At 48.6% G+C, this 25,063-nt stretch overlaps 1 protein-coding gene across 5 annotated transcripts in view; it reads left to right on the top strand.

The window, feature by feature from the left end:
• The window catches only part of MINDY3 (MINDY lysine 48 deubiquitinase 3), a 230,993-nt gene that overhangs the window by 99,896 nt on the left and 106,034 nt on the right, over positions 1 to 25,063 (top strand). For all 5 annotated transcript variants that reach the window (XM_086941825.1, XM_086941823.1, XM_086941824.1 and 2 more), the window contains 2 exons: positions 6,873 to 6,943; positions 11,555 to 11,635. In XM_086941825.1, the coding sequence (XP_086797951.1) occupies positions 6,873 to 6,943; positions 11,555 to 11,635 (152 nt within the window). The remainder of the gene's footprint in view (positions 1 to 6,872; positions 6,944 to 11,554; positions 11,636 to 25,063) is intronic.

Genomic DNA, 25,063 nt, shown 5'->3' with positions numbered 1-25,063 from the left:
CTATCGCTAGAAAGCCAAACATTTGAACTTTGGAAGCAGCAAGTGACAAGTTTCACCTACCCATTAAAATACACGCGGTAGAGTGGAATTCTTGATGGCAAATAAGACCGTCCCACACCCAAATTACTAAATCTAGGTCCCAGAGACAGCTCGTTTCTCTTAAGAGGGCAATTTAAGGAAGCGGCTGTACATGGAGGGTTTGAGTTAATTAGAAATATTTATACGAAACGCACGGAGAACTAAAAGGCTTTCTTGAGCGAAAAGAACATTCCACAACATAAACACAACAAGCACAGGCAAGGCAAATCGGTTCGGCTTTCCTACGGTAATGCTGGAATGATGTTATGGTGGTACTGCTGATAAAGGTAACGCTGGGGGTATTAAAGGAGATGATTTGCATAATCCTCACCTCCAGACCGGAAATAGAATTTAAACTCAGTGACCCACTAATTGAGTGTTATAGATTCAGCAGTTCATTGCTACATTTTGTGCTTGTACACGCATATGCTACTTATTCTGAGCACTTGCATGTGTTTTATGCCATCTCCAAATATGTTGGTTCATATTTTTTGCACCATTAAGAATTCTGTCCTGATTAAAAAAAAATATACAAAAAATATATATATATTTGTCTAAAGCTTAGCACTGGAGTTTTAGTCTTGATAAATTATATTAGATTAGTATATTTGAATATGTTTGAAGATCATATTCTTGAGGACAATGATTTACTTCTAAAAGAAATAGTGTCTCTAAAATGTATCCCTGCACAATTCAATGCACTTTCTCCATATTACTTTATTATCGTTCAGCCATGCCCGTGGAAATGCCTACCCCGATCCTCTAACTTTTTTGTGTCATGTCGCTCCCATCTACCTATTCATTTTGCGACCACAACAAACAACATCTTGTTATTTTACGTCTGTCTTATTTTCTTACCTGCAAAGATCATTTTATTTCAGTACCTCTAACTCAAAGTCCTGTGAGGTTTTATTCCTTCGATGTGTATCTCTGTCATTGTGGTGTTGTACGCTTTCCTCAGAGCCTCTTCCCTCCTAGGTGCTATCAGAAGAAAGAGACCAACGTGGCCTCTTAGTTCTGCCTTGTTTTGGAACACTCAACTCCAATATGATGTGCTCTCTCCATTCCTACTGTTCTAAATCAGCCTCATCCGTATATTTAAAAATGCAGAGAAAGCATTTGATTATGTAATTCTATGGCAGGACTGGAGGCTTCGGATTATGCCTTACTTTCTTCACTTTATTTTTTACAGCAGCAAGAAAAAACGTATAAAACTACTTTTCCCATGAACACTTGGGAAAGAAACAGGAAACTGAACCATAAGTCCGTTGTTAGTCTCTGTACTCCGGCAGCGCCCATCATGCCTTGCAACCGCTTCCTCTTCCTTCGCTGCTCAGCAGCAAGTTAAGTGCTTTTTTCACTCTCTCCTGTGTTTTGGGGGTGTCTGTGGGTAGCGTTTTACGTTGTGGTTTAGCGCTGGTGATATTCTACCCCTACAGGTTCCCCTGATAATCGCGGGACGCTTTGGCGATCCTAACGTGATTTTTTGACCCAGCAGAGTGCGGTGTGCTTCTGGCGCCGCAAGGGGGCAGTGTTCTCTCTGACAGTAAATGCGCTAGAATTCGCGTTTTAAACGCGTTTTTTACCGCGTTTGCGCAGGTTTGCACACTGACCCTGGCCACCTGGTAATGACACCCTGCGGGGTCGTAATTTAGGTTTTCCCAATTTTGTGGACGCCCAGAGTGGGTTGTATTTTGTGGCGAACACCCCGAAGTTGGTCGAAATAAGCGCTGGTGTGGCGCAAGGGGACGCTTGACCGGGTGGTGCCCTAGTACATAGAGGGCTGCTGCGTCCCCTGGGCTAGTCCCGACATCTGTGCCTCTGTGCCGCCATATCCTCTGGGTTGCCCCAGTCCCACAGTGTGTCCCTTGGGGTTAGAATTCGACTGTGCTGTACCTCCCTTCCTGTAGAGCCCAATTTACCTCCATATGCAGAGGGAGTCAGGCCAGTACACGGAGGAGGACCCTCTGAATTATGCCTCCTGGGATGACTATTTCTACCAGGCGGTGGATGATTCCATCTAAAAGGCGGTGGATCAGGCGATAGCGCCCCTGGAGCAACGCCTCTCAGCGTGTTTGGAGGAGGCGTACACGAAAATCGCGGCTCTCATTCCAGCGCCTGTCCGGGCCTCGGATCCTTCCCCGTCAACAGTCCCACCCCCACCTAAAAAAGCATGTACTGAGGGGATTGACCCGGTGGCCTTTGATAAGGTTAGGCACGCCTTTAAGGCGATTGAGGAACCCTTACCCGATCCATCCCTTCCCGGGGGAGTCCCACCTCCTACTCCCCGCACTATGTCCCCGGAGCCACAGCAGGATGACGACTCACCGGATTCGGAGGAGGAGGCCTGCTCTTCTAGGTCGTGGCTCCCGACCCAGCGTCCACCTCTGCGGGTCCTTCGGACATGTTGGACCCGGATGACATTGTCCACCCCTGATCCTCAGAATGGGTCCCGGGAGATAAGGTGGCCCTCTATGTGGCGAACAGTCTCCGGAGACCGGTGGACAAGGACGCGCGTAGCCGCCTTAGGGCGGAGTGCTCCCGCCCCTCCCTGGAAGGGAAGGTGGCGATGACCCCGGACATTGACCCGAAAATGGCCACGTTCCTGGCTAAGTTTGTTAAAGATCCCCGGAAGGGTATAGACCGGTCCTGGCGCACCTGCCAGGACAAGCTTCTAGACGCAGTGGGCCCCATGACCAAAATCCTCGACAAGGCAGAGGAGGCCAAGGTGTCGGGGGACCTAATTTCCCCGGAAGTCTTGTCTAACTGGGCGCAGCGCGCCATTATCATCCTAGGCAACGCTAACTGTGCCCTCTCCACGGAGAGAAGGAGGTCCTTGCTGATTAAAATTGACCCTAAATTGGGTGACCTCGCCTCTTCGGAGGCTGGCGCGGTGGCGCAAGGTGGTTTATTCGGGGATCCTTTTATTAAGGAGCTCGGCAAATTTGTGGCAACGTTCACGTCCTTGGACAGGGCCCAATCTAATATTAAGAAAGTTTTTGCCCCTCAGGTTTTTGAAGGGGCCGGACGAGGCAGGGGCCGCTCGTTCGGTCGAGGCAACCCCTGGACAGAGGACAAGGCTCCGGCCGCGGGCATGGACAGGACACCTCCCGCTTCAATAATTTCTACCCCACGAGAGGTCAGAAGTTCCGAGGCAGTGGGGGACATCGAGGTCAGCAGCAGGGTGGACGAGGTGAGTGTGCTACCCTCTGCGAATTTGCGGGTAGGGGGGCGCCTAGCGCAGTTTCTCCCAGCGTGGGCTTCCCTTACCAACGACGCCTGGGTACTACAGACGGTTCAGGGCTTCCAGCTGGAGTTCCATGGCCGTCCGCAGCAACCCCAGCGTCCGCGTCCCATTACGTTCTCTCAGCGCGTTGCAGACTTGGTGCGTGAAGAGGTTTCCGCCCTCCTTCACAAAGGGGCGATTTGTTGCGCATGCGAGCATCCGGACGGTTTTCTCAGAAATATCTTTTTGGTCGACTGAGGCTGCCGTCCGGTTATCAATCTGAAGGAATTCAACGAGTGACTGGTTTACCGTCACTTCAAGATGGAGGGAATTCATCTCCTGAGGGATGTGCTACGACCGTCCGACTGGATGGCTAGGCTAGACTTAAGACACCTATCTGCGGGTCCCTATCTTCCCTCCGAACCGTCGTTTCCTCCAGTTCAGGTGGGACGGGCAGGTTTACGAGTTCACCACGCTGCCCTTCGGGCTCTCCTAAGCGCTGTGGTGTTTCACAAAGGTGTTACGCCCGGCCGTGGAGGCTTTACGAGCGCGCGGTGTCAGAATGATAGTGTACTTGGACGATATGCTCTTCATGGACCAGTGTCCGAAGCGCCTTGCCTCCCAACTGCAGTTCGCAGTGAACCTGTTGCAGGGTCTTGGATTTGTAATCAACGAGAAGAAGTCTCTCTTACTTCCGACTCGGTGCGCAACCTTTCTCGGGTTCAGCATCGACTCAGTGTCGGCCTCCTTAAGTCTCCCAGCCAGGAAGATGTCGAAAATTCGGCACGAGTTGCGCCAAACCCTGGCGAAACCGCTGATATTGCTGCGTCATCTGGCAAGAAATGGTGGGCCTATTATCGTCCTCGATACAAGCCATCTTCCCGGGCCCGCTACACTACCGGGCCATGCAACGCTTAAAAGCACATCATCTCAGGAAAGGTCTGACGTACTCTCAACTGATTCCGCTGTCGGAAGAAGTGAGGGACAAAATGCGTTGGTGGCTGACGCACATAGAGGCCTGGAATGGTCGTGCGATATTTGGCTCTGCCCCAGACATCGTGATAGAGTTGGACGCCAGACGTTCGGGTTGGGGAGCCAGGTGCGGAGAGTTCTCCACGGGCGGCGCCTGGTCTGCCCTCGAGCAGTTTTTACATATCAACTGCTTGGAGTTGCTGGCGGGTTCCTTTGCGGTCCAGTGTTGGACCAGGGATCGTGTCCAGTCGTGTGTCCTCCTACGGATGGACAACGTATCCGCGGTCCGCTACATCAACCATCTGGGCAGCACCAGATCCAAGATGCTGGCGGATCTCGCGAGGGGCTTTTGGCACTTCTGCCTGGACCGTCAGGTTTCAGTCACGACGGAGTATTTGCCGGGCCGTCAGAACGAGGTGGCCGACTGGCACTCCCAGCACCTCCTGGATGCCAGCGTATGGAAGCTGGATCCGCTAGTATTCTCATAGCTGATGGACCGTTGGGGTCTGTTTTCAGTGGACCTGTTCGCCTCCCGGCTGGACCACCAGTTGCCGAGGTACTTCAGTTGGCGCCCGGACCCGTCCGCAGAGGCGACGGATGCGTTCCTCCAGGACTGGTCGGGCGAGCAAGGTTATGCGTTTCCACCGTTTTCAATGATAACGTGAGTATCAGCGTTGCTGCGCCGCCAATCGGCGCAGGTGGTGATGATCACGCCATGGTGGAAGTCTCAAGTTTGGTTTCCGGTTCTTCTGGAACTTTCCTGGGATTTTCCAATCCTACTCCCCCACTCTCCTCACATTCTCCTGAATCCGGACGGGAATCCCCCACTCTCCTCACATTCTCCTGAATCCGGACGGGAATCCCCACCGGTTGGTGCAGGAGGGCTCGTTGAGACTGATGGCATGGAGGATCTCCGGCGTCGCTGGTCTCTCCCAGGCCTTTCGGGAGGGGCAGAGGACCTGCTCTCTAAGGCCTGGGCGGATAGCACCACCCGGAGATACCATTCAGCGTGGCACAGATGGCGTCGCTGGTGTGTGCGACGGGGTTTTAATCCCGTGGGGGCGGATGTAGTCCATGTCCTCAACTTCCTGGCCTCCTTGGCTGAGGACGGCTTAGCCTATCGGTCGATCAATACCTTCCGCTCGGCCATCTCGGCGAGACATGACCTGGTGCAGGGTTCCCCGATTGGAGAGCATCCTTTGGTTTACAGGCTTTTGAGGGGGATTCGCCTCACTACCACCCGAACCGCGGTATTCCGTCCTGTGGGACGTGAACATGGTTCTGAATTTGTTTCTTTCTTGGCAGCCGAACAAGTTTCTGTCTCAAAAAGAGCTTTCAGCTAAGTTAGCAATGCTATTGTGCCTGATTTCCTGCAGGCGGGTCTCGGATGTACGAGCGCTTGATGTTACGGCCAGGGTGTTTTCCCCGGAAGGGGTGTCCTTTACAGTGAGCAGGAGAACCAAGACCCTTACGAGGGTTATTTCGTATCCGGCCTTCCCGGATTCCCCCAAGCTGTGTGTAGTGCAGTGCCTCCGTGCATATGAGGAAATGACTGATGACACTCACCCTCCGGGTGAGAGACAACTTCTTATTGCCCTACGGAAAACGTACAAGGCTGTTTCATCCCCAACAATCGCCAGATGGGTGCGTTGGGTAATGCAGGAGGCGGGGATTGATACAAAGAAATTTGGTGCTCACTCAGCAAGGGGAGCTATGGCCTCGAAAGCTTTTGCCCTAGGGGCTCAGTTGGAGGACCTGATGAGGGCCGCAGATTGGTCCGCGGACTCCACATTTAAGAGGTTCTATTTCAAGCCAGTAACAGAAGTGGCTCGGCTAGTCGTCGATAAGCTTTGAACTGGCATAATCCGAAGCCTCCAGTCCTGCCATAGAATGAGAATTTGCCTAGCTATAGTGCTGGTAAGTTCCAATTCTATTAAGGACTCTGAGGCGAGGATTATCCCCCCCCAAGGACTTCCTCGAAGTGGACCCTCCCCGTACAGAATGTAAGTAACCTGTTCATGGAATTCAAGGTATTGAAATGCTGTTAATTTGTATGCATTCGATACTACGTACCTTGTTATTCTCAAGACGATCGGTGTCTGACAGTGAGGTTTCTTGCAGGGAATGATGGTCCAAAACAAGATGCGTGAGACTGCTGGAACATGGGCTTCGCGCGAAGAATGAGAAAGAGGAAGCGGTTGCAAGGCATGATGGGTGCTGCCGGAGTACAGAGACTAACAAAGGACTTATGGTTCCGTTTCCTGTTTCTTTCCCAAGTGTTCATGGGAAAAGTAGTTTTATACGTTTTTTCTTGCTGCTGTAAAAAATAAAGTGAAGAAAGTAAGGCATAATCCTCGCCTCCGAGTCCTTAATAGAATTGGAATTTACCAGCACTAAAGCTAGGCAAATTCTCATTATTTTTTACTTGTTTTTTTCCATTTGAATTGAGCATTTTTTGTTATAGTACCTGAAAAAGTTCTTTTCATTCTGCTGCAAATGCATTTGTGACAGCTGTCATGATTTTTGCTTACATTGGGTTTTGTGACAATAGTACAATACTATAACCTGTACTTTTAAAATTGTTTTTTTTCCACAGAACTTTTGGGCATACGGAGTCAGGCCCCTGTGGGGTTTTTGACTTTGATGGAGGCTTTACGATACTGTAAGGTAAGTTGGAAGTAATGTCTTCCTTGTTAATTGAACATGTACACGTGTAAATAGTTTAATATTTTCACTCAAGATCAAATGAAAACAAAAAACACTTTCAATTTTGGCTTACGATTTGAAATGTTTTAATACGATGTTTATGCCTGTTGTGATCCCATCAACCAAATTGGATTTCTACCCATCCGGAATAATTCTTCTTTATGCATTCTTCAGAATTGAATCAGGTAGCACAGCTGCAATTACTGCTGAAAGTTTGGTTTTGTGTAAATGCTTTGTGCTAAAGTTCGATACGTCAATGCAAATTGATGTTTTATTTTTCCATGCTGTGATGCTTGCCTAAACCGAAGAATATGTAAATCAAAGCTTATGGTGCATCAGGATTCATTTATTTATTTTATTTAGGAGTTTTGTTTAGCACCTCAAAACACCTAGCTCCCTTCAGAGCACTCAGGGAAAAAGCATAGAAAATGAATAGGAAATAAAGTGGGCGAGAAGTAAGCTGGTTATGGGAACTGGTCCTATCTCTGACATTCTTCTCTGACCCCCGCTTAGTGATGTAGACTTCTACTTGAAAGCTGTGTTGAATAACTCTGGTTTCAAGAGTTTTCTGAATTTGATGTAAAACGTCAGGAAGCAGTGACTTTTTGAAGGTCCAGGTTTTTTGAAGGATTGCCGGTGGATAAAATGGTGGTAGCCGGTCTTAGGTTTATGGTTGTAATGTAACAGGAAACCAGACTTAGAAGATAGCTTGGGCGTTCGCCCTAGTAAGCTTTTTCTTCATGTTGGACTGATATTTAAAATCTTATGTATTTCGTTGGAAACCAATAAAGACCCTTCTGTGCTGGCTTGCTATGATTACATCATTGTAGGTAGAGGCACGTTGCAGCTGTCTGGTTTTGTAATCTTTGTAACATGGGCGTAAAGTTTTTGGGAAAGCCAGTATGGATAATCTTACAGTAGTCCAAACACATCAACACCAGGTCTTGTGTGAGCTCTGTTCGACTGGTCCATCTGGAGGGATGGATACATTTTCAAAAGGAGTGGAATGTAGATAGCCTTGTAATCTGAATGGATTTATAGTTGAAGATGACTTTTCAGTCAAAAAATGAAAGGAGGAAATCTTCACTCCATCCTCAATTTAAATAAAATATCACTCTGGGTGTGATTGAGGTACTCTGTAAACTTACCCAGATTCTCTGGATTTTCCCCTGAGATTGATGGGATTCTGGGTGTCATCCTCATAATTTTGAAAGAAACTATGGTACTGATAACTTATTTCTGCTATGGAAAATGTAGGTTTTGAAGAGCTGGATGGCCGAGGGAATGCAGGCTCCAAAGTGACCCCTCAAACCACTTTGCTGGAGGGTGTTAATAATCTAACTACTACTTGCTATCTTCGATTCATTTGTTAAGAGAGGCACATTGGCTCTTTTGTTAAATTCTTTTTTTTCTAAATTGGTCCCACATTTCAGAACACAGACTGCTCTGGCTGTCTGGTTAGCTCCTGTTTTACTATTTAATAATCTTTAATCCTGATTCTTTTCAGTTATTTCTCCAAGCTGTGGTCACTGGGCAAGGGTTGTCTAATTGATTGTCCTCTCTGAAACATATCAGAACTTGCAAGTGAGAACTCCATGATCTCACAGCACACCATTGCTTTGAAGTTATTTCCTTTATTTATTTATTTATTTATTTATTGAGAGTTTTTTATATAGCGCGAACAAGACCCGTGGGTATCAGAGCGCTTCACATAAAAGTAGCTTAAATATTAACAAGATGATAATCATTGAACAAACAGATATATATGAGGTAGATAATTATATGGCTATAGTGAGTGCTTACGTAACTACATTCCACTCAAGTTCGTCGATGATAATACGAATTAGCTTTACAACATGAAGGTTATGTCATTTGTCCTTTTCGTCATACCTATGAGGTAGCGGTTATATAGTTTCAGAATGTGAGATAGTTGTATAAGTTAGCTTTGGCATGAGGTAGCAATTGGTATACAGTTTAGATACAAAAGGAAAGTCGACAGTATCAGATCATCATTTATCTTTCATCTAATTCACGGCAGTCCTTCCCTTCCTGTTAGAATTCGATCTCATAGTGAGACATAACCTTGTCTATATAAGGTATTTACTCATTAAGAAGCTCTTCACTTCTCGCTTAAATTTTGAGGTATTAGGAATCTTCCTAATACTTGGAGGCAATGAATTCCAAATCCTGGGGGCAGCTCCTGAGAACGCTCTGTCATAAGTTTTTTTCTTTCTGAATATGGCTGGGCGCAGCACCAACTCTTTGGCACCCCTGGTCGGTCTGTTACCTCCTGATAGCTCAATTTTCTTGGATAGGTAACTAGGGGTATTGTGGTGGAGTGCTCTGTGGGTGATACATGCTATCTTCAGTTGAATTCTGGCCTCATAGGGTAGCCAATTTAACGCTTTCAGGTGAGGAGAGATGTGGTCAAATTTCCTAGATCCGGTGATGAGTCTCGCCGCAGCATTGAGGCAGGCTTTTAGTGGTGCTGTGGATGTTTTTGGTAAACCTGCTAAGGTGGTGCAACCATATTCAATCCTGGAGATGACTAAAGATTGGATTGCCAGTTTCAGATCTGCTTCAGAGATGAATGGTTTCAATTTTCTTAGGTAGTTCAGGTGGAAGCGGGCGTTTTTTGCCATTGAATTAATATGGGTTTTCATGTCAAGACTCTCGTCTAAAGTGATTCTAAGCGATTTAGCTGAGTTGACTAGAGTCGGGGTGCAGTTGAGCGCAGTCACCAACTTGGTCCATTCCTTTATTTCCGTACCACACTTTGGTGGGGAGATTAGTAAGAATTCTGTTTTTTGAGCATTTAGCTTCAGATGATTGGTCGTTAGCCATTGCAGTGTCCTTTTTAATGTTTCATTCATTCGCTCAATGTCTTCCAGGGAGGTGATCTTTATATATATTTGCGTGTCATCCACATACATATGATAAGATATCTGTGAGTTTCTGAGAATTGTTGTAAGAGGTTCAACATACAAGTTAAACAGATCAGGGGATAGTGTCGATCCTTGTGGGACTCCGATTGAGTTAGGGCAGGATGGTGAAATTGAATGATTGACCAGGAAACGTTGTGTTCTGTTCCGTAGGAAAGATTCGAACCATTTCAGCACATTTCCAGATACTCCCATCCTGTCTTGTAGCCTGGCCAGTAAAGCTTCATGATTTACTGTGTCAAATGCCGATGACAGGTCCAGAAGAATTAGCAAGCATGCTTGACTTCGATCAAGAGCCTGTAGCGCGTCGTCGACAATATGGAGGATCGCTGTTTCCGTGCTATGCCCTGATCTGAATCCTGATTGGCATTCATCTAGTAGGGAGAACTTGTTGATGTGTTGGCTCAGTTGGCCCTGCACGCATTTCTCAATTAGTTTGGCCAATAGAGGGATGTTGGTCACTGGTCGAAAGTTATTTGGGTCTTTATTCCTGAAATTGATCTACACCATTTTGTAGAGCAAGAGCAAGCTGTACTGGTAAGTGTTGCACAAAAAGACATTAATGGATGATGTTGTCATAGAGCAGTCATCAAAAAATTTGAAAATGGGTGCACAAAAAGTAAATCTGTATACAGCTGTGGCAATATAAAGTATAGAGCTTTTTGTGACTAAATTTAAACAACTGGATTTGGCATAGTTTATTTGTACATAGGGTCAATTTAGTAAATAACCTATACCTTTACAACAGCAAGCTAAAAATAACGTATCAATTGAAATTAATGATATCACAGCTATGCATAATAAGGGAGATAGGGTTATCAAGGAGTAATGAAACACTTTTCTTTCCCAGTTGATCTAGCATGGAAAGACCTATCCCAATGATTTATTTTTAAGAATAGCTTGAAGACCTATTTATTCAATAGTGTAGTTGTTTCTGATTTGAAACCTTGTCTCCTAGTCAGAGGGTCTTACAGTTATCTAGTCAAAATCACCCCCACCTGCTCCTGCCATCATTGCAGAATGGCTAGTCAGTATGAAACGCATGTCTTTTCTAGATTCAGGACCAACTGATATAATTTATGGTCATTCCCACTGATTTGCATGCACTTAATTATGTTAAACACTACAGTCTGGCAGCAGAGTTTGTTCAAACAAGAGGAGTTTTATAAGATCCCATGCACTTTTTAAAACAAATTGTGGTCTCTACACTGCTACCTTTTATATAAAAAATAAAATTCAAAGATAATACATTATATATAGGCATCAAGACTTTTCTCTTTGTCCTCCTATATTTTTTTCATCGACATGTTAGTTCTATGGCTACTTAGATGTGGCTTTTCTTTGTTGCTGATCCTAAATTTGTTATTTCAAATTTTAAGACTGGGCAGATGCTATTTTGACTACAGTCTATTAAGTTGTGAATTATTCTGCAAACATATATTTGAAATTAAAGATGTGGTCTAAAATTTAATTTTTAACAGGTTCCTCCCACATTAGTCTTTTCTCAGTAGTTTAGCTATTTGTGTTTCAACACTTTCAGTCTTCGACTGCACCACAACATTCTCAAGTCTCAATTTGAGCCCAGTAAATGTAAAAGTTATTTTTCTTTTCTTTTTAATTTCTTTTGTAGGTTGGCTCATACTTGAAGTGCCCAGAAGTCCCCATTTGGGTGTTAGGTAGTGAAACTCACCTCACAGTTTTTTTTACAAAGGTAAGATCATTTTCATTTATATGATTTTTTTGAAGGATGCACAATATGTTCATTTTTATGTCAGATATGTGGAAGGTTTCAGTAATAAAAAACCTAAAACTGTAAATTTAAATAATTAAAGTTTGTTTCGTATGGGACATGGTTGGCTGGAACTTACTCTGGTCGCTCCCTCGCTAGCTAACATTTTCCTTTACCCCTTTTGGCTTTTGAGATAGATTACTCACAGCTGATGCCTTGTTAACCGTTTTCTATAATATCTATGACCACTCCTGTCTTATCACCTTCCTGGCTTCAACCACCTACTCTTATATGAAGAGACTAGCCCTTATTGCTCGTTTGCCAATCTATTTCTGTGTGAGTTGTCTTTCTCAATGATTGACCCATAACTATTTTCAGCATTAAGCTGACCCTGGATTTACTGGGTTTAAAACTACAAAGATCTTTGTTTAAAAGCAGTTGACTTGTTGAAGCACTAATCAGTCTTTGTATTTTCAGACCCTAAAAGGGGTATAAGACAATAGAGGTTTCCAATCCCCTGTTTTTTTCCTCACATTTTAATAGGAGTTTTTAGAGATTCAAGCCATCCTTAAGTGTTTTGTTCCAAAGGTTACTGACTTGCTCTGATGATTTGGTCCCCATGTGTGCTTTGCTTTACCATACTGGAGTTGAGCATGTTGCATACCTTTCCCCTTGGTTTTCTTGGTGTTTCTCTGCTATTATGAAAGTTGATGTCTAAGGTTCCATCGATTATTGGGAGTAGACAGTTTTTTAAGTCTCGCCTAGCATTGCAGCGCGCATACGCTGCTCGCTCTGTGAGGCATATTGTCGTAGGGTATGTTTAAGAAGTGGTGTGGAAGCCCTGCCCATCTTTTTCATTGGCTGGCGTCTTCGTCCATGGTAAAGACTGTCTTCCGTTTGATAATGAAGCTTCTTAGTCCCTCCTTGTTACCGCCCTGTCTCCTTTTTGTGACCGTCCATCCGGACTGGATCTTTTACTTGGGGCGTTACACTGTCTCCTTCAATGAGTCAGTAGGGACTATATTCTTTTTCACTTTGAAAGCAGTACGCAGGTGGGTGGTTGGGTGGGGGGGGGGGTCGGGGGGGATTCTTCTGCAGTAACCCTGAAACTGCCCTTTAGTTTTTATCTTGTGAATTAAAAAAAAAAGTTGCACAGAGAACCAACTCAGTCAGCTAAATGTTATTCCTAATTGTGCTCCTCGGCAATTTCCATCCCCGATTTCTTTTATTTGCGAAAACCTGAAGCGCTCCCAGGCAGACATCCAGCATAAAGTGCTATTTTAAAGCTGCAAACTTGAACACAATGACTGGATTAGCTCAAAAGTGATGAGCGATTTCCAAAAAGCTAAACATTTAGAATTGAGCCATTTGAAATGGAGTGCCCTGCCCTCCCCTCCATCCCCGCCTGAGTCTAAAGGAGTGACACAGTGGGATTTTAGGAATTTTCTCTAGAAGGCCAACATAGTCCAGCCCCACGCAGGGCTTCTGGCTACGTCGAAGGCCTGTGCCTCCTTCCCGACACCCTCCTTCCCACACACACTCCTGGTGGTAGTCTGCTCTGAATCCACACTTTTCGTCGGACCTGCACATCTCAGCCCAATAGGGGGTGTCTTCTGCGCTTTCAGGAAACTGAAGTGGTTGCACAAGTGGGTCCCCAAAATGGGACTCCCCCCAGTATTTTTCTGGCGGGTCACTCAAATGGGCGCAATGAATTAAAGATTGCTTATATAATGCTTTCTGTATATGGACCCCTTCTAATTGCCTGTGAAACTCTGGTGCGGGGGTGGATGCATGGAAAGTGCTAAAGAAAGCTTGGAACCGCTTTTGTGGCGGTTTAGTGCCCAATATTTACTTGTTCACCTTGAAAGCGCTTTGTCTTCTCCAAGCGCTATGAAGAATTCTAATACATGAATATTTGCAGTTTAGTTTTACGTCCGATTCCCATCATGCCAGAGCAATGTGTTCTATGTACATATTGCACGCCACTTACCCTGTCCACTTTCACCTGAAGAGAATACTAAACAAATCTGACGGGAGAATGTTAAAGTACATGAAAACAATCAGAGAGCCCATCTCCGACATAATGCGTTATAGCGTTACGGTTATCAAATCCCACCCCCCTACACCCCCCCCCCCATGCCCCCCTCCACCATTTGCTTTCAGCGGTTTGGGTCTGGGGGGAAAAAAGAGCTTAGAAGCTTACAAATTGTAGTGTGCGCCAAAAGCAGGACATGGCTCTTAAGGGACCTGTTTCTTTTGATTCGCTGCAATTTTTTCACAAATGCGCTTTCTCAAAACAATTTGGAACAATCATTGAAAATACTGGTTATGTTTAATCTTTTTATGGCATATTTGTCAAAATCTAATTATACAACATGACTCTGGTTAGCCATGCTGTTTCCTGGCAAAACGCGAGAGATCTTTATTTCTTTGTCAGTTTCTGACAAGGTGCATCCATCCTTCACATCTTAAGAGGATCCCTGCCTGAACTGTTCTTTATCTGTCTTTAAAACCCCACAACCTGCTCCCCGCAGAAAGTACTGGCAGTGTTTAATGGGAAGACAAGAGTCTGGCCGACCCCAATTAACACCCTGTGATTAGCTGGCATTCCTCCGCAGCGTGTCAGACACTAAAAAGAGAATAAATGACAATGCCTTTTATTTATGTTAAATACATAAATAAGGCATTGTCATTTATAATGTCAATAGCTCAACCTTGTGTAAATGTGAACCCTATTGCATTGCAAATGCTTGTTGTAATGAATGTGTAGAAGGAAAGATTAGAAAGATGTATCTTGATTTTAAAGCATGTCTTGAGCCCACATAGGCTGGATTCGGGGAGTGGTACCTTCTTCTTAATTCCCATGTACTTACTGCATGAAATCCTACAGACGCAGCAAACAATGACACAAGGGCTGTGGGCAAAAAGGGAGGGGGGAGGGCTTGGACTTCAAGGATGCAGAAGAGTTTACAAATATCGCAAAGGCACAGCTAACATTGTTTTCTGCTGCAGAGCCACCACTGATGTTTAATCAGCAATTTATACGTGGAACATCAAAGTCCCTCCCCTTTGACATCCGATCTGCAGCCAACTATGCGAGGTTAAGGAAACTACTGAAAACCTGGCTGTTCAAAGACGCAAATGGCTAATTTTCCTGCTGGTTGCTGCCTATTTCCTCAGAGATGTAGGAACCTGGCTCTTTATGTGATATATCAATAATCTGATATACCTTATAAAGAGTCCAGGCGTTGCCTTAGTAGTAGACAGGGTTGGTATGCAATCCTACAGTGCTCTACTAGGTCGAACTGCCCTGAGGAGTGTAAGACATTTGCAAATGCTAGCAATGATTAATAAATGACAACACGACTCAAGAAGGAGGTCCACACCAATTTAAAAAAATAGTAATTATCTTTATGTATGTTTAGGCAATGGGGAAAAATCGTTCAGGTAAGTACGTTTTAAATGTATATTCTTTTCACTCTAGAAAGTGGACACTTGGCCTCCCATTACGATGTCGTTCAGAAAGCATTCTGACTGAATCGGTCTCGGAATGGTTTCCGACTGACTTTGATTCGGAGGGTCCGACCGACGTAAAACCGTGCACCCCGTGGCAGGCACCCCTTGATGCATGCCACACTGTGCATGCTTCAAAAGAGGGGACCCCATTTGGAGGCCTACTACGGGCCCCCAATGTCCGATTCCAACAGCCGATCCGTGTCGGAACAAGCGATTCAGAAAGGCTGTCGAAATCCGACATCGTAATCGCTCGGTCCGAAATGCGGTCCGTATACCTGTACATGTCTGCTCCAACTGACTGTTACTTTGAATGCTGTCCGACTCTGTTACTTTGAATGCTGTCCGAAACGGAGTCAAAAATTCAGAACGGGTTCTGGCCATTGTAATCGGTTGTTCGGAAATATGTTCGAGTCCGTTGGAAAGGCCGGTTCCGGATTGGTTTTCAGACAAACCGAATGCCATTCGGATCCTTTCCGAACGACTTTGTATCTGAAAGAAACACGTTAGTGTTAGATTCCTTACCTTAGAATATCCCCAGGCGTCAGTCTGGATCCGGAAACTTTTGCGTAGCAGTACCCTTGCGCGTCGGTAGGCGTCGTCTGCAGGCGTCTCCTGCGGCTCCGCGTCCGTCGTCGGCGTCGTGCGCCGTGATGACGTCGCTGGAGTACATAGACGCCGCCTCCGCGCGCTGACGTCAGTTCTTCTTTTTTCCGCGCCAGTGGACGCAGATCTGAAGAGCGGTACCCGGTCTTTGTGCTTGGTAGAATGCCCGGTTTCAAACACTGTGACGGTTGTGACCGCACGATGTCGGTCACGGACCATCACCGACTCTGTCTCCGGTGCCTGGGCCCTGACCACGACGTCGACTCCTGTGTCGATTGCCGGGCTCTGACTAACAAAGCTAGGCGGGAGCGGTCCCGCAAGCTGCTCGAGCTCCGGGTGTCGGCCCCACGTCTCGGTCCGGCCGGAGGTCCAGGGAGCGTTCGAGGGAGCGGTCGCGGAGCCGCGCCGGGCGCTCCGGAAGTCGACATCACTCGTCGAGTTCATCAGGTAAGAAACACAAGAAGTCGGGGCGTCGTCATCGTACCCCCGACTTCCCCCGACGCTCGCGCGATGCGGCCGGGGGTTCGGGTGACCCCAACCCTGCGACTCCGCGGGAGTTGCCGGCGCGGCCTGCCCCATACCCTCAGGTCCCTGGGCAAGGTGCGACGCCTGAGGAGATAGAGGCGTTCCTCGTGGCCATGAGGGCCCTGTCTTCTCCGGCGGGTTCCACGGCGCCTACGGGCCCAGTGAACCCGTCCGGGGGCCTTAGCGGTTCAGCTGACCCTGCCTCGACGCCCTCGGGTGCTCCGGCCCCGGCGCCGCCGACGGCGCCGATCCCGGCGCCGCTAGGGCCTTCGGGGTCGACGCCGGATGGACGTCCAACCACTCCGGCGCCGATTCCATCGGGGTTGCCCCCGACGCCGCCCCCGCGCGTAGCCGGTTCCTCTGTGCCGGCTTCGGGCGGCACCGGGGCGCCGGCTCCGGGCGGCGCCGTCCCCATACCCTCACCGAGTCCGGACGCGGAGTCGGACCGGCGTCGCTCGACGCCGGGATCGACGCCGATGGGGCCTGTCGACCCCGTGGAGCCGGTCTACATGGTTGACACCGACTATGGTGATGATGTGGAGTACGGTGAGGGCTGGGAGGGGTCTGAGGACCCTCTGTCACGTGAGTGCCAGTATGACATGGACTGGACAGGTGATTTGGGGGATGCCAGTGGTTTGGATGACTCTCCTAACCCTGGTTTTGTCTCTCCTCCTTCCGTGGCATCGGAGGAGGGAGCTGCTTATTAAGTGGTGTTGATGAGGGCTGCCAAGGCCTTAAACCTTGAGCTCCCCGTCGCGGCCGTGAGGCCTAACATCCTCACTGAGGTCTTCAAACCGCGGTCATGCCCACAGGAGCCTCTGCTGCCGTTTAACGAAGCCTTATCAGACGTTCTGTTGGGCACGTGGTCCAGGCCCTCTTCAGGTGCGCCTGTTGATCGGAACTTGTGGCCAGACGCCACCGTCCTTGTCCGGACGACCCCAAGTTCCTGTCCACCCACCCCACCCCTGAGAGTCTGGTGATCCAGGCCTCTACCTCCCAGTCCGCATTCCCGTCGGCCCCGCCCGACCGGGAATCCAAGAGGTATGACCAGTATGGCAAGAAGGTCTTCTCGTCCCTGAGTTTAGGACTGCGGTCTTGCAACACCGCTTGCCTCTTGGGCCGCTACACCCACTCTGTGTGGGATACGGCTGCGGAACTGCTGCCAGAATGCCCCATGGAGGTGCGGGCAAAACTCGGCAAAGCTGTAGCTGAGTGCCGAGATGCAGCTAGATATTCTATTCGATGTGGTCTCGATACGACTGACTCGCTAGGCAGAGCGATGTCCACGACGGTGGCGATTCGTCGCCACGCCTGGTTGAAATCCGCCAACTTTTCGGCAGATGTCCAGAATACTTTGATGGACATGCCGTTCGATGGCTGTCACCTGTTTGGTGACAAGGCGGACCACGCGCTGGAACGCTTCAAGGACTCTAGGGTCACGGCAAAGTCCTTGGGTCTCTCGACCCAGCGCCAGCAAACGGGTTCGTTTCGCTCCTTTCGTGGCCACGGAAGGGGCGTCCCCACACGTGCTGCCAGCCACGCACCGCAGCAATCATTTCAACGCGGCGGCGGCCGTGGAAACCGCCGTGGAGGCGGTCGGGGTCAACGGCGGGGTCAGGCCACATCTCCCCCCGCAGCATCTGCCTCGAAATCCTCCTTGTCCGTGCTTTCAGGCCCACGTGACGCCAGTGGGTGGCAGGGTTCGCCATCACCACGCCCGCTGGCGCACTATCACATCGGACAGGTGGGTGCTGCAAATCGTCGGAAATGGCTACTCCCTCCCCTTCGAGACCACTCCTCCAGCCATGCCACCGCAGAACCACCGTGTGTCGGGGGACCACTTGCAACTTCTGCAGGAGGAAGTTACGGCCCTCTTGGCCAAGGGGGCCATCGAGCGCGTTCCTGGGCCAGAAGTAGGGCGTGGTTGCTATTCCCACTACTTTCTGGTACCCAAGAAGGACAAAGGGGGCCTACGTCCTATCTTGGATCTAAGGAACGTCAACGGCTTCCTCCGGAAGGAGAAGTTCAAGATGTTGACTTTGGCTCAGGTCTTGGCTGCTCTAGACCCGCAAGACTGGATGGTAGCGTTGGACCTGCAGGACGCTTATTTTCACATCCCTGTCCTGCCGGCCCACCGGCGTTACCTGCGGTTCACGGTAGGCCAGGAGCACTTTCAGTTTATCGTGCTCCCCTTCGGCCTTTACCAGTGCCCCACGGGTGTTCACAAAGGTGTTGGCGGTGGTCGCAGCCCATCTGCGCAGGTTAGGGGTTTCAGTCTTCCCCTACCTAGACGACTGGTTGTTGAAGGCGGGCTCGCCCCAAACAGTCGTCCGCCACCTCCAGATGACGGCAGACCTCTTGCACGGCCTGGGGTTCTCCATCAATGTGGCGAAATCACACCTGTGTCCCTCTCAAAAGCTCCTTTTCATCGGAGCGGTTCTGGACTCGGCGCAGTTTCGGGTTTATCCTCCGGAACGGCGGGTCCGGGATATTCAGGCTTTGATTCCCATCTTTCAGCCGCTATCCCGGGTTTCGGTCAGGTTGACGCTGCGGCTGCTGGGGCTGATGGCTTCCTGCATCCTTCTGGTGCATCACGCTCGGTGGCGGATGCGGGCTCTGCAGTGGGACCTGAAGTTTCAGTGGGCCCAGCATCAGGGCAACTTGTCCGACCACGTCTTGATCTCGGAGGGCACTGCGAGACAACTGCAGTGGTGGCTTACGGACCGCGATTGGGTCAGAGGCAGATCCCTCTCCCTTCCCCAACCGGAGCACGTTGTCGTGACGGACGCGTCCCTCCAGGGCTGGGGAGGCCACTTGGTAGAGGCGGAGATCAGAGGCATCTGGTCTCCGGCGGAGTCCCGGCTCCATATCAACCTGTTGGAGCTACGGGCGATTCGTCTAGCACTGAAGGCATTCCTCCCCTTTGTCAACGGGAGTGTAGTGCAGGTGTTCACGGACAACACCACCGCCATGTGGTACTGCAACAAACAAGGCGGGGTGGGGTCGTGGACCCTTTGTCAGGAGGCTCTGCGCCTCTGGCAGTGGCTGGAACGTCGGGGCGTGAATCTGACGGTTCAACACCTGGCAGGTTCTCTGAACGCCAGGGCGGACGAACTCAGCCGTCGGTGCTCGATGGATCACGAATGGCGTCTGAACTCGGACGTGGCGCAAGGCCTCTTTCAGAAATGAGGAGAGCCTTGGTTAGATCTATTCGCCACAGAAGAGAACGCGCAATGTCATCAGTTCTGCGCGTTGGAGTTTCCAAGACGGCACTCGCACGGCGACGCCTTTCGGCGCGAGTGGAGTTGCGGTCTGTTATACGCCTTTCCGCCTATACCACTTCTGCCCAGAGTGCTGAAGAAGATCCGGCGCGACCGGGCCCAGGTTATCCTTGTGGCTCCGGACTGGGCTCGAAGGTACTGGTATCCCGAGCTACTCAGCATGTCAGTCGGTCCCCCGATCCGCCTGCCCCTTCAGGAGGACCTTCTGTCGCAGCAGCAGGAGACGGTCCTCCACCCGAACCTGTCCAGTCTCCACCTCCATGCTTGGAGATTGAGCGGCGGCAGTTGAGACCATTTGACTTGCCTCCTGAAGTCTGTGATGTAATTCTGGCAGCCAGGCGTCCCTCCACAAAGTCGGTATACGCCTGTCGGTGGAACAGATTTGTGGCATGGTGCACAGCAAAGGCTGTGGATCCTCTCTCTGCCCCTCTTTCCGAGGTTCTTCTGTTTCTCCTCTCTCTTGCCCAGCAGGGCTCTGCTCTGGGCACTATCAAGGGCTACCTTTCGGCCCTTTCGGCCTTTCTCAGGCTTCCTGATCAGCCTTCTTTGTTCAAGTCCCCTATTGTAACGAGATTCTTGAAGGGCATCACACACATGTATCCTCCTGTTCCGTTTGTGATGCCTCAGTGGGACTTGAACCTGGTTCTGACCTTTTTAATGTGTGCTCCCTTTGAGCCCCTTCATTCTTGCCCTCTCCGTCTTCTGACTTTAAAGACGGCTTTCCTGGTTGCCATCACCTCTGCCAGGAGAGTGAGTGAGCTCCAGGCTCTTTCTGTCCGTCCTCCTTTCTTGTCCATCCATCCTGACAAGGTGGTTCTGAGGACTAGACCTTCTTTCCTGCCCAAAGTAGTTTCTGCTTTTCACATCGGGCAGTCCATCACCCTCCCTTCCTTCTTCCCGCCTCCGCATCCTTCAAAGGATGAAGAGCGGCTCCATCGTCTGGACCCAAAACGTGCGCTTTCATTTTACATGGATCGCACACGCCAGTTCCGGGTGGATGACAAACTGTTTGTTGGCTACGTGGGTGCGAAGAAGGGACGGGCGGTACATAAACGGACCATCTCACGGTGGGTCGTTCTCTGCATCAAAGCGTGCTACTCTTTGGCTCGGAAGGAGCCTCCTGTTGGGCTGAGGGCCAATTCCACTCGGGCCACGGCGGCTACTACTGCCCTGGGCCGGGGAGTCCCCTTGCAGGACATTTGCCAGGCGGCTACGTGGGCCTCGCTGCACACCTTTGCGAGGCACTACTGCCTGGACAGTCAAGTCCGGAGGGATGGCTTCTTTGGCCGTTCTGTCCTCCAGGACTTTCTGGTGTAGTATTGTATTGGTTCACAGACCCACCACCGGGGTTGGTATTGCTGGGGTATCTATTCTAAGGTAAGGAATCTAACACTAACGTGTTTCTTTCAGATGAACAAGTTACTTACCTTCGGTAACGATATATCTGTAAGAAACATTAGTTAGTGTTAGATTCCTTACCGAACCCACCCATCCTCCCCGTTCTGCGAACTCATACCTAGGGTTAAGGACATCCCTTTCAGGGCCCTAGTTTCAAAAGGCACCAGTGTTGGTTCTCTCATGGCTCTGCGTCTTCTGGCGCGGAAAAGCTGTGTACAAAGAACTGACGTCAGCGCGCGGAGGCGGCGTCTATGTACTCCAGCTACGTCATCACGACGCCGACGACGGACGCGGAGCCGCAGGAGACGCCTGCAGACGACTCCTACCGACGCGCAAGGGTACTGCTACGCAAAAGTTTCCGGATCCAGACTGACGCCTGGGGATATTCTAAGGTAAGGAATCTAACACTAACTAATGTTTCTTACAGATATATCGTTACCGAAGGTAAGTAACTTGTTCAATTGGTCCTGTGAAATTTCTGAGTTCTGCACTGTTATTCTATGGAAGGAAGGGCAAGTTCTACCAAAGGATACAGTACATCGACTTACTAGACCAATCTCCAGTGTTAAGGTGAGTGGTGGGCAAAGTCCAAGGAAGCACCAACAGTGCACAATCAGCAGCATGAGGGCAAGCAGGTGCCTGGTGCAAATCGGCGTTGGAAACCCAATGCATTTCAATGGGGATTGGACTCTGTAAAAAGAGGCTGCCAACTCTGGCTAGGAAGCCAGTCAGACTGAACCAACAAGTGGCCTCCGGCATTGCGATGCCCGGGTACCGGGGAGGAGACACTTTTGGTTCTGTTCGCCAAGACCTAGGGGTGATGGATGCAGGTGTTTTAAGGCGTCTGGGTTTGCTTACCGGAGCAGCCTGGTCGAGGGGCCTGCAGGTACAGGCAGCAGGTGATGTCTGTGAGTCCAGGAGAAGTAAAACCACAATGGACTCTGGCTCTGGAGGGCTGGGGAAGCTTGTTGGCACCGTTGGTCCACTTCAGCTCTGGTTGGAGGTGGGCGGTGCAGTAGTTGCTTCAGGTGTCGGGTTTTCGAGAATGCGCAGGCCTTAGTCTCTTCTTTGGAGTTTCTTCTTTGACAGGTCCACTGTTCATGGGAGGTCTTGAGTCTTTTTCAAAGGCAGGCAGTTCTCCCAGGTGTCTGGAGTCACAGCTGCAGGACGAGTTGACTTTGTTGCAGGTTTTGACGAGGGCTGCAGACAGGCCGGTGGGCTGGGGCCAAGTCAGATGCTTTTTTTTCAGTCCTTGTCTGCTTTGGCGGTTCTTTGGTATCCTCTCTCTTCTTAGGTTGTCAGGATCTGCTTCTCTGGTGCCAGGGAATTTAGGGGTGTTAAGGGAGTGTAAGGTAGTTGCCAATGGGCTACTGACCCTTGGCGTCTCTACACCCCCTATGTGACCTCTTCCTCTGGGAAGGTCGCCATAACCCTGTCCCAGATTGCTAGGTATGCCATCACAAAGATGGCTACCTCTGAAAAATCATGTTCACCTCGCAGTTAGCCCACCTTTAGGGGTGGTGCTGGCCTGGGGGTGGCACGCCTACTTGACTAGCTAATTTTGCACCTGTCGAGGTGACAAGGGGGCTCTGGAAAGGGGGGGGGTGGTGGGTTCCTGTCCTGTGAGGGGAGCCAGATTTGCATTCCAAAGGCAGCAACTCCTTTTGAAGGTCGCCAGCCCAAAGAGGCTAATCAGCAGGTTACCCTGTAGAGGGGGTGATAAACACTCTTCCTGTACAGGCTTTTGTCCTGGTGTCCTGGGAGCAAAAGGCTCTCACCCTAGGAGGTCACAAACTTGTCTCGAGTAGCAGGCTGGCAGAAACCACTCAGCAAGCACACCAGGGGGTGGTAGGTTTTCAGTGGGCACCTCTAAGATGCTCTCTGAGTGCATGTATTGATAAATCCAACACTGGCATAAGTGTGGATTTATCAAGATGAGATGTTTGGTACCAAACATTCCTATTTTCAGTGAAGCCATCATGTAGTTGGGGAACTCGTTTTTACCAGTGTCCAGTACATGGTTTAAGATGGCCGACGGCAACGCTACCTCCCCAGTGCTGCGAACGACCGTTGGCCGACAGGCCAGCGCTCGTTATTCGAACTTTCAGCACTGGGTGCTGAACGTTCGACACAGCTAAGGTGTTAAGAACCCTGCCTTAGGGCTGTCAGGCCTGCTGTAGGGGTGACTTACAAATATCCTACTCAGTGGTAGGGGACATGGCACAGTGATGTGTGACAGGTTTTGTTTTCACTTTTGTCTGCACCATGACATTCTATCCGCAACGGCAGTGGTGCATAGTGAGGGTTCCCTTAGGGTGGCACAATTTATGCTGCAGGCCTTAGAAACCCTCTTTAGTACCTCAGGCCCTAGGGACCAGGGTATTGCTTACTAGGGACTTACAGAGGGTGCCATGGCATTGTCCATTGGGGGAACAATTGTACAGTTTTGGGAAAGAGCTCTGGCATGAGGGACCTGCTTAGCAGGAACCCAGTGCACTTTCAGTCGAAATCACATCATGTACCAAGCAAAAAGTGGGGGTAACTTTGTTAAAATTAGCACTTTCCTGCAAGCGCCAAGAAACTTTTTTGATGTACGTGCGCTCTACAAATGCCTTATGACGTAACATACAAATGTCAAAATAAAAATCAGATTTGCTGGCTGTCTTTCAGGTTTGTCTTGCTTTTTAAATAAACATCTTTACAATTTGAGCTGGGTATATAACACTTTAATATAGTTTAAAGGAGGAGCATGAACAGGTGGAACAGTGAAAGACGTTTTATATTAAGCTCATATGAAAAAGCAAGAAGAGGTCCTCACTGGTTCAAGTTGACTTATTTATACAATCCATGGCAGATGGCCGAAATTCATAAAAAATTCGTAGGAGCACGTTTTAGTCGGCTCCTGAACTCCAGCTGCCTTTCAGAATACTGGGCAATTAAGGCATTCAGGAACACAGCCCTACCCATCACAATAACTCTCAAAGATGCTGTACTCTATCTTGTAATCTGCTTGTTACACCTCTGTTTCCAATCATCTGTTAATTTGGAAAATTATATATATAACATGTTATTAATTAGTTACAGTTGTCTAGTGCCTGTTGGAATTGGCGAAAGTGACACCACAGATCATATTCTAAAGAAGACATGCAGGCAAAGGTGTTTTAAAGTCTTGACATTGTTCTGTGCAAACAGTATTCCAAGGAATCAACAGTCCTCCTGCTGCCTCAGCTTACCTTTATTTCGAAGCACAGTAGTTCTAAGCCATTTTAGAGCATTGCAGTGTTGGGAGCTGCATTGAAGACAATTGGTTTGAAGAGTGCCAGTAATTGCTGGTCTAGACATTCAGCGCCTGCATTTAAATATTTGTTTTATTGCAGCTCCATATAGTTTAGAACCATTTACCCTCAGTGCGTGGAAAGTTCTAAAGGCTTTATGACCCTACTTTCTGCCTTGGGATATGTCTTCTACCGACTTTTCCTGATGCTCAGCCCTGTTACACTGGTTCAGGGCCTTTAACAACTAGTCTCCCAATTCTAAATTCGACTGCACATCATTAATTAACTTACAAGAGGGTTGTACGCAAAAGTCTGCATAGAGCATATAGACTTAAAAATTTTTATGGTTAGATGATCGGGGAAATTGAAGATTGATTGGTGCTGTATTAGCAATCACGAAAGTCTTGATACTGCTTAGTGTCTTTTTTTGGCTGATCTGATCTTCCTTATATGAGACATCTCTTGTTCTGCAAGTAATTATCAGTGTTAATGTAAATGTATATAGATAGATATCTATATCTTGGATTCTGTCATTGGCGAGGACTCTGCACCAATTAGAGGCATAGAACCTTTGAAGAGTTGGTGTGTGAGCTTCACGGTGGGACTCCACTATTGACCCATTCTTAAGGAATGTCTTCAGAGGTACAATTGAAAGGCAGACCACGATGAATGTTTGGTACACAGTGAACTTTAAAAAAAATATGATTACTTTGAATCAAAAATGTGCGCTATACGGAGAAAAGTGTGGTAAATGATTTCTATATCTTTTCTCTCTCTACCACTTCATTAGAATGTCCTGTGACATCATGGAA

The sequence above is a fragment of the Lissotriton vulgaris genome, chromosome 10 (assembly GCF_964263255.1).
Source record: "Lissotriton vulgaris chromosome 10, aLisVul1.2, whole genome shotgun sequence".
NCBI lineage: Eukaryota > Metazoa > Chordata > Amphibia > Caudata > Salamandridae > Lissotriton > Lissotriton vulgaris.
Note: the sequence above shows the minus strand (reverse complement) of the source record. Positions and strands in the feature narration are given on the sequence as shown.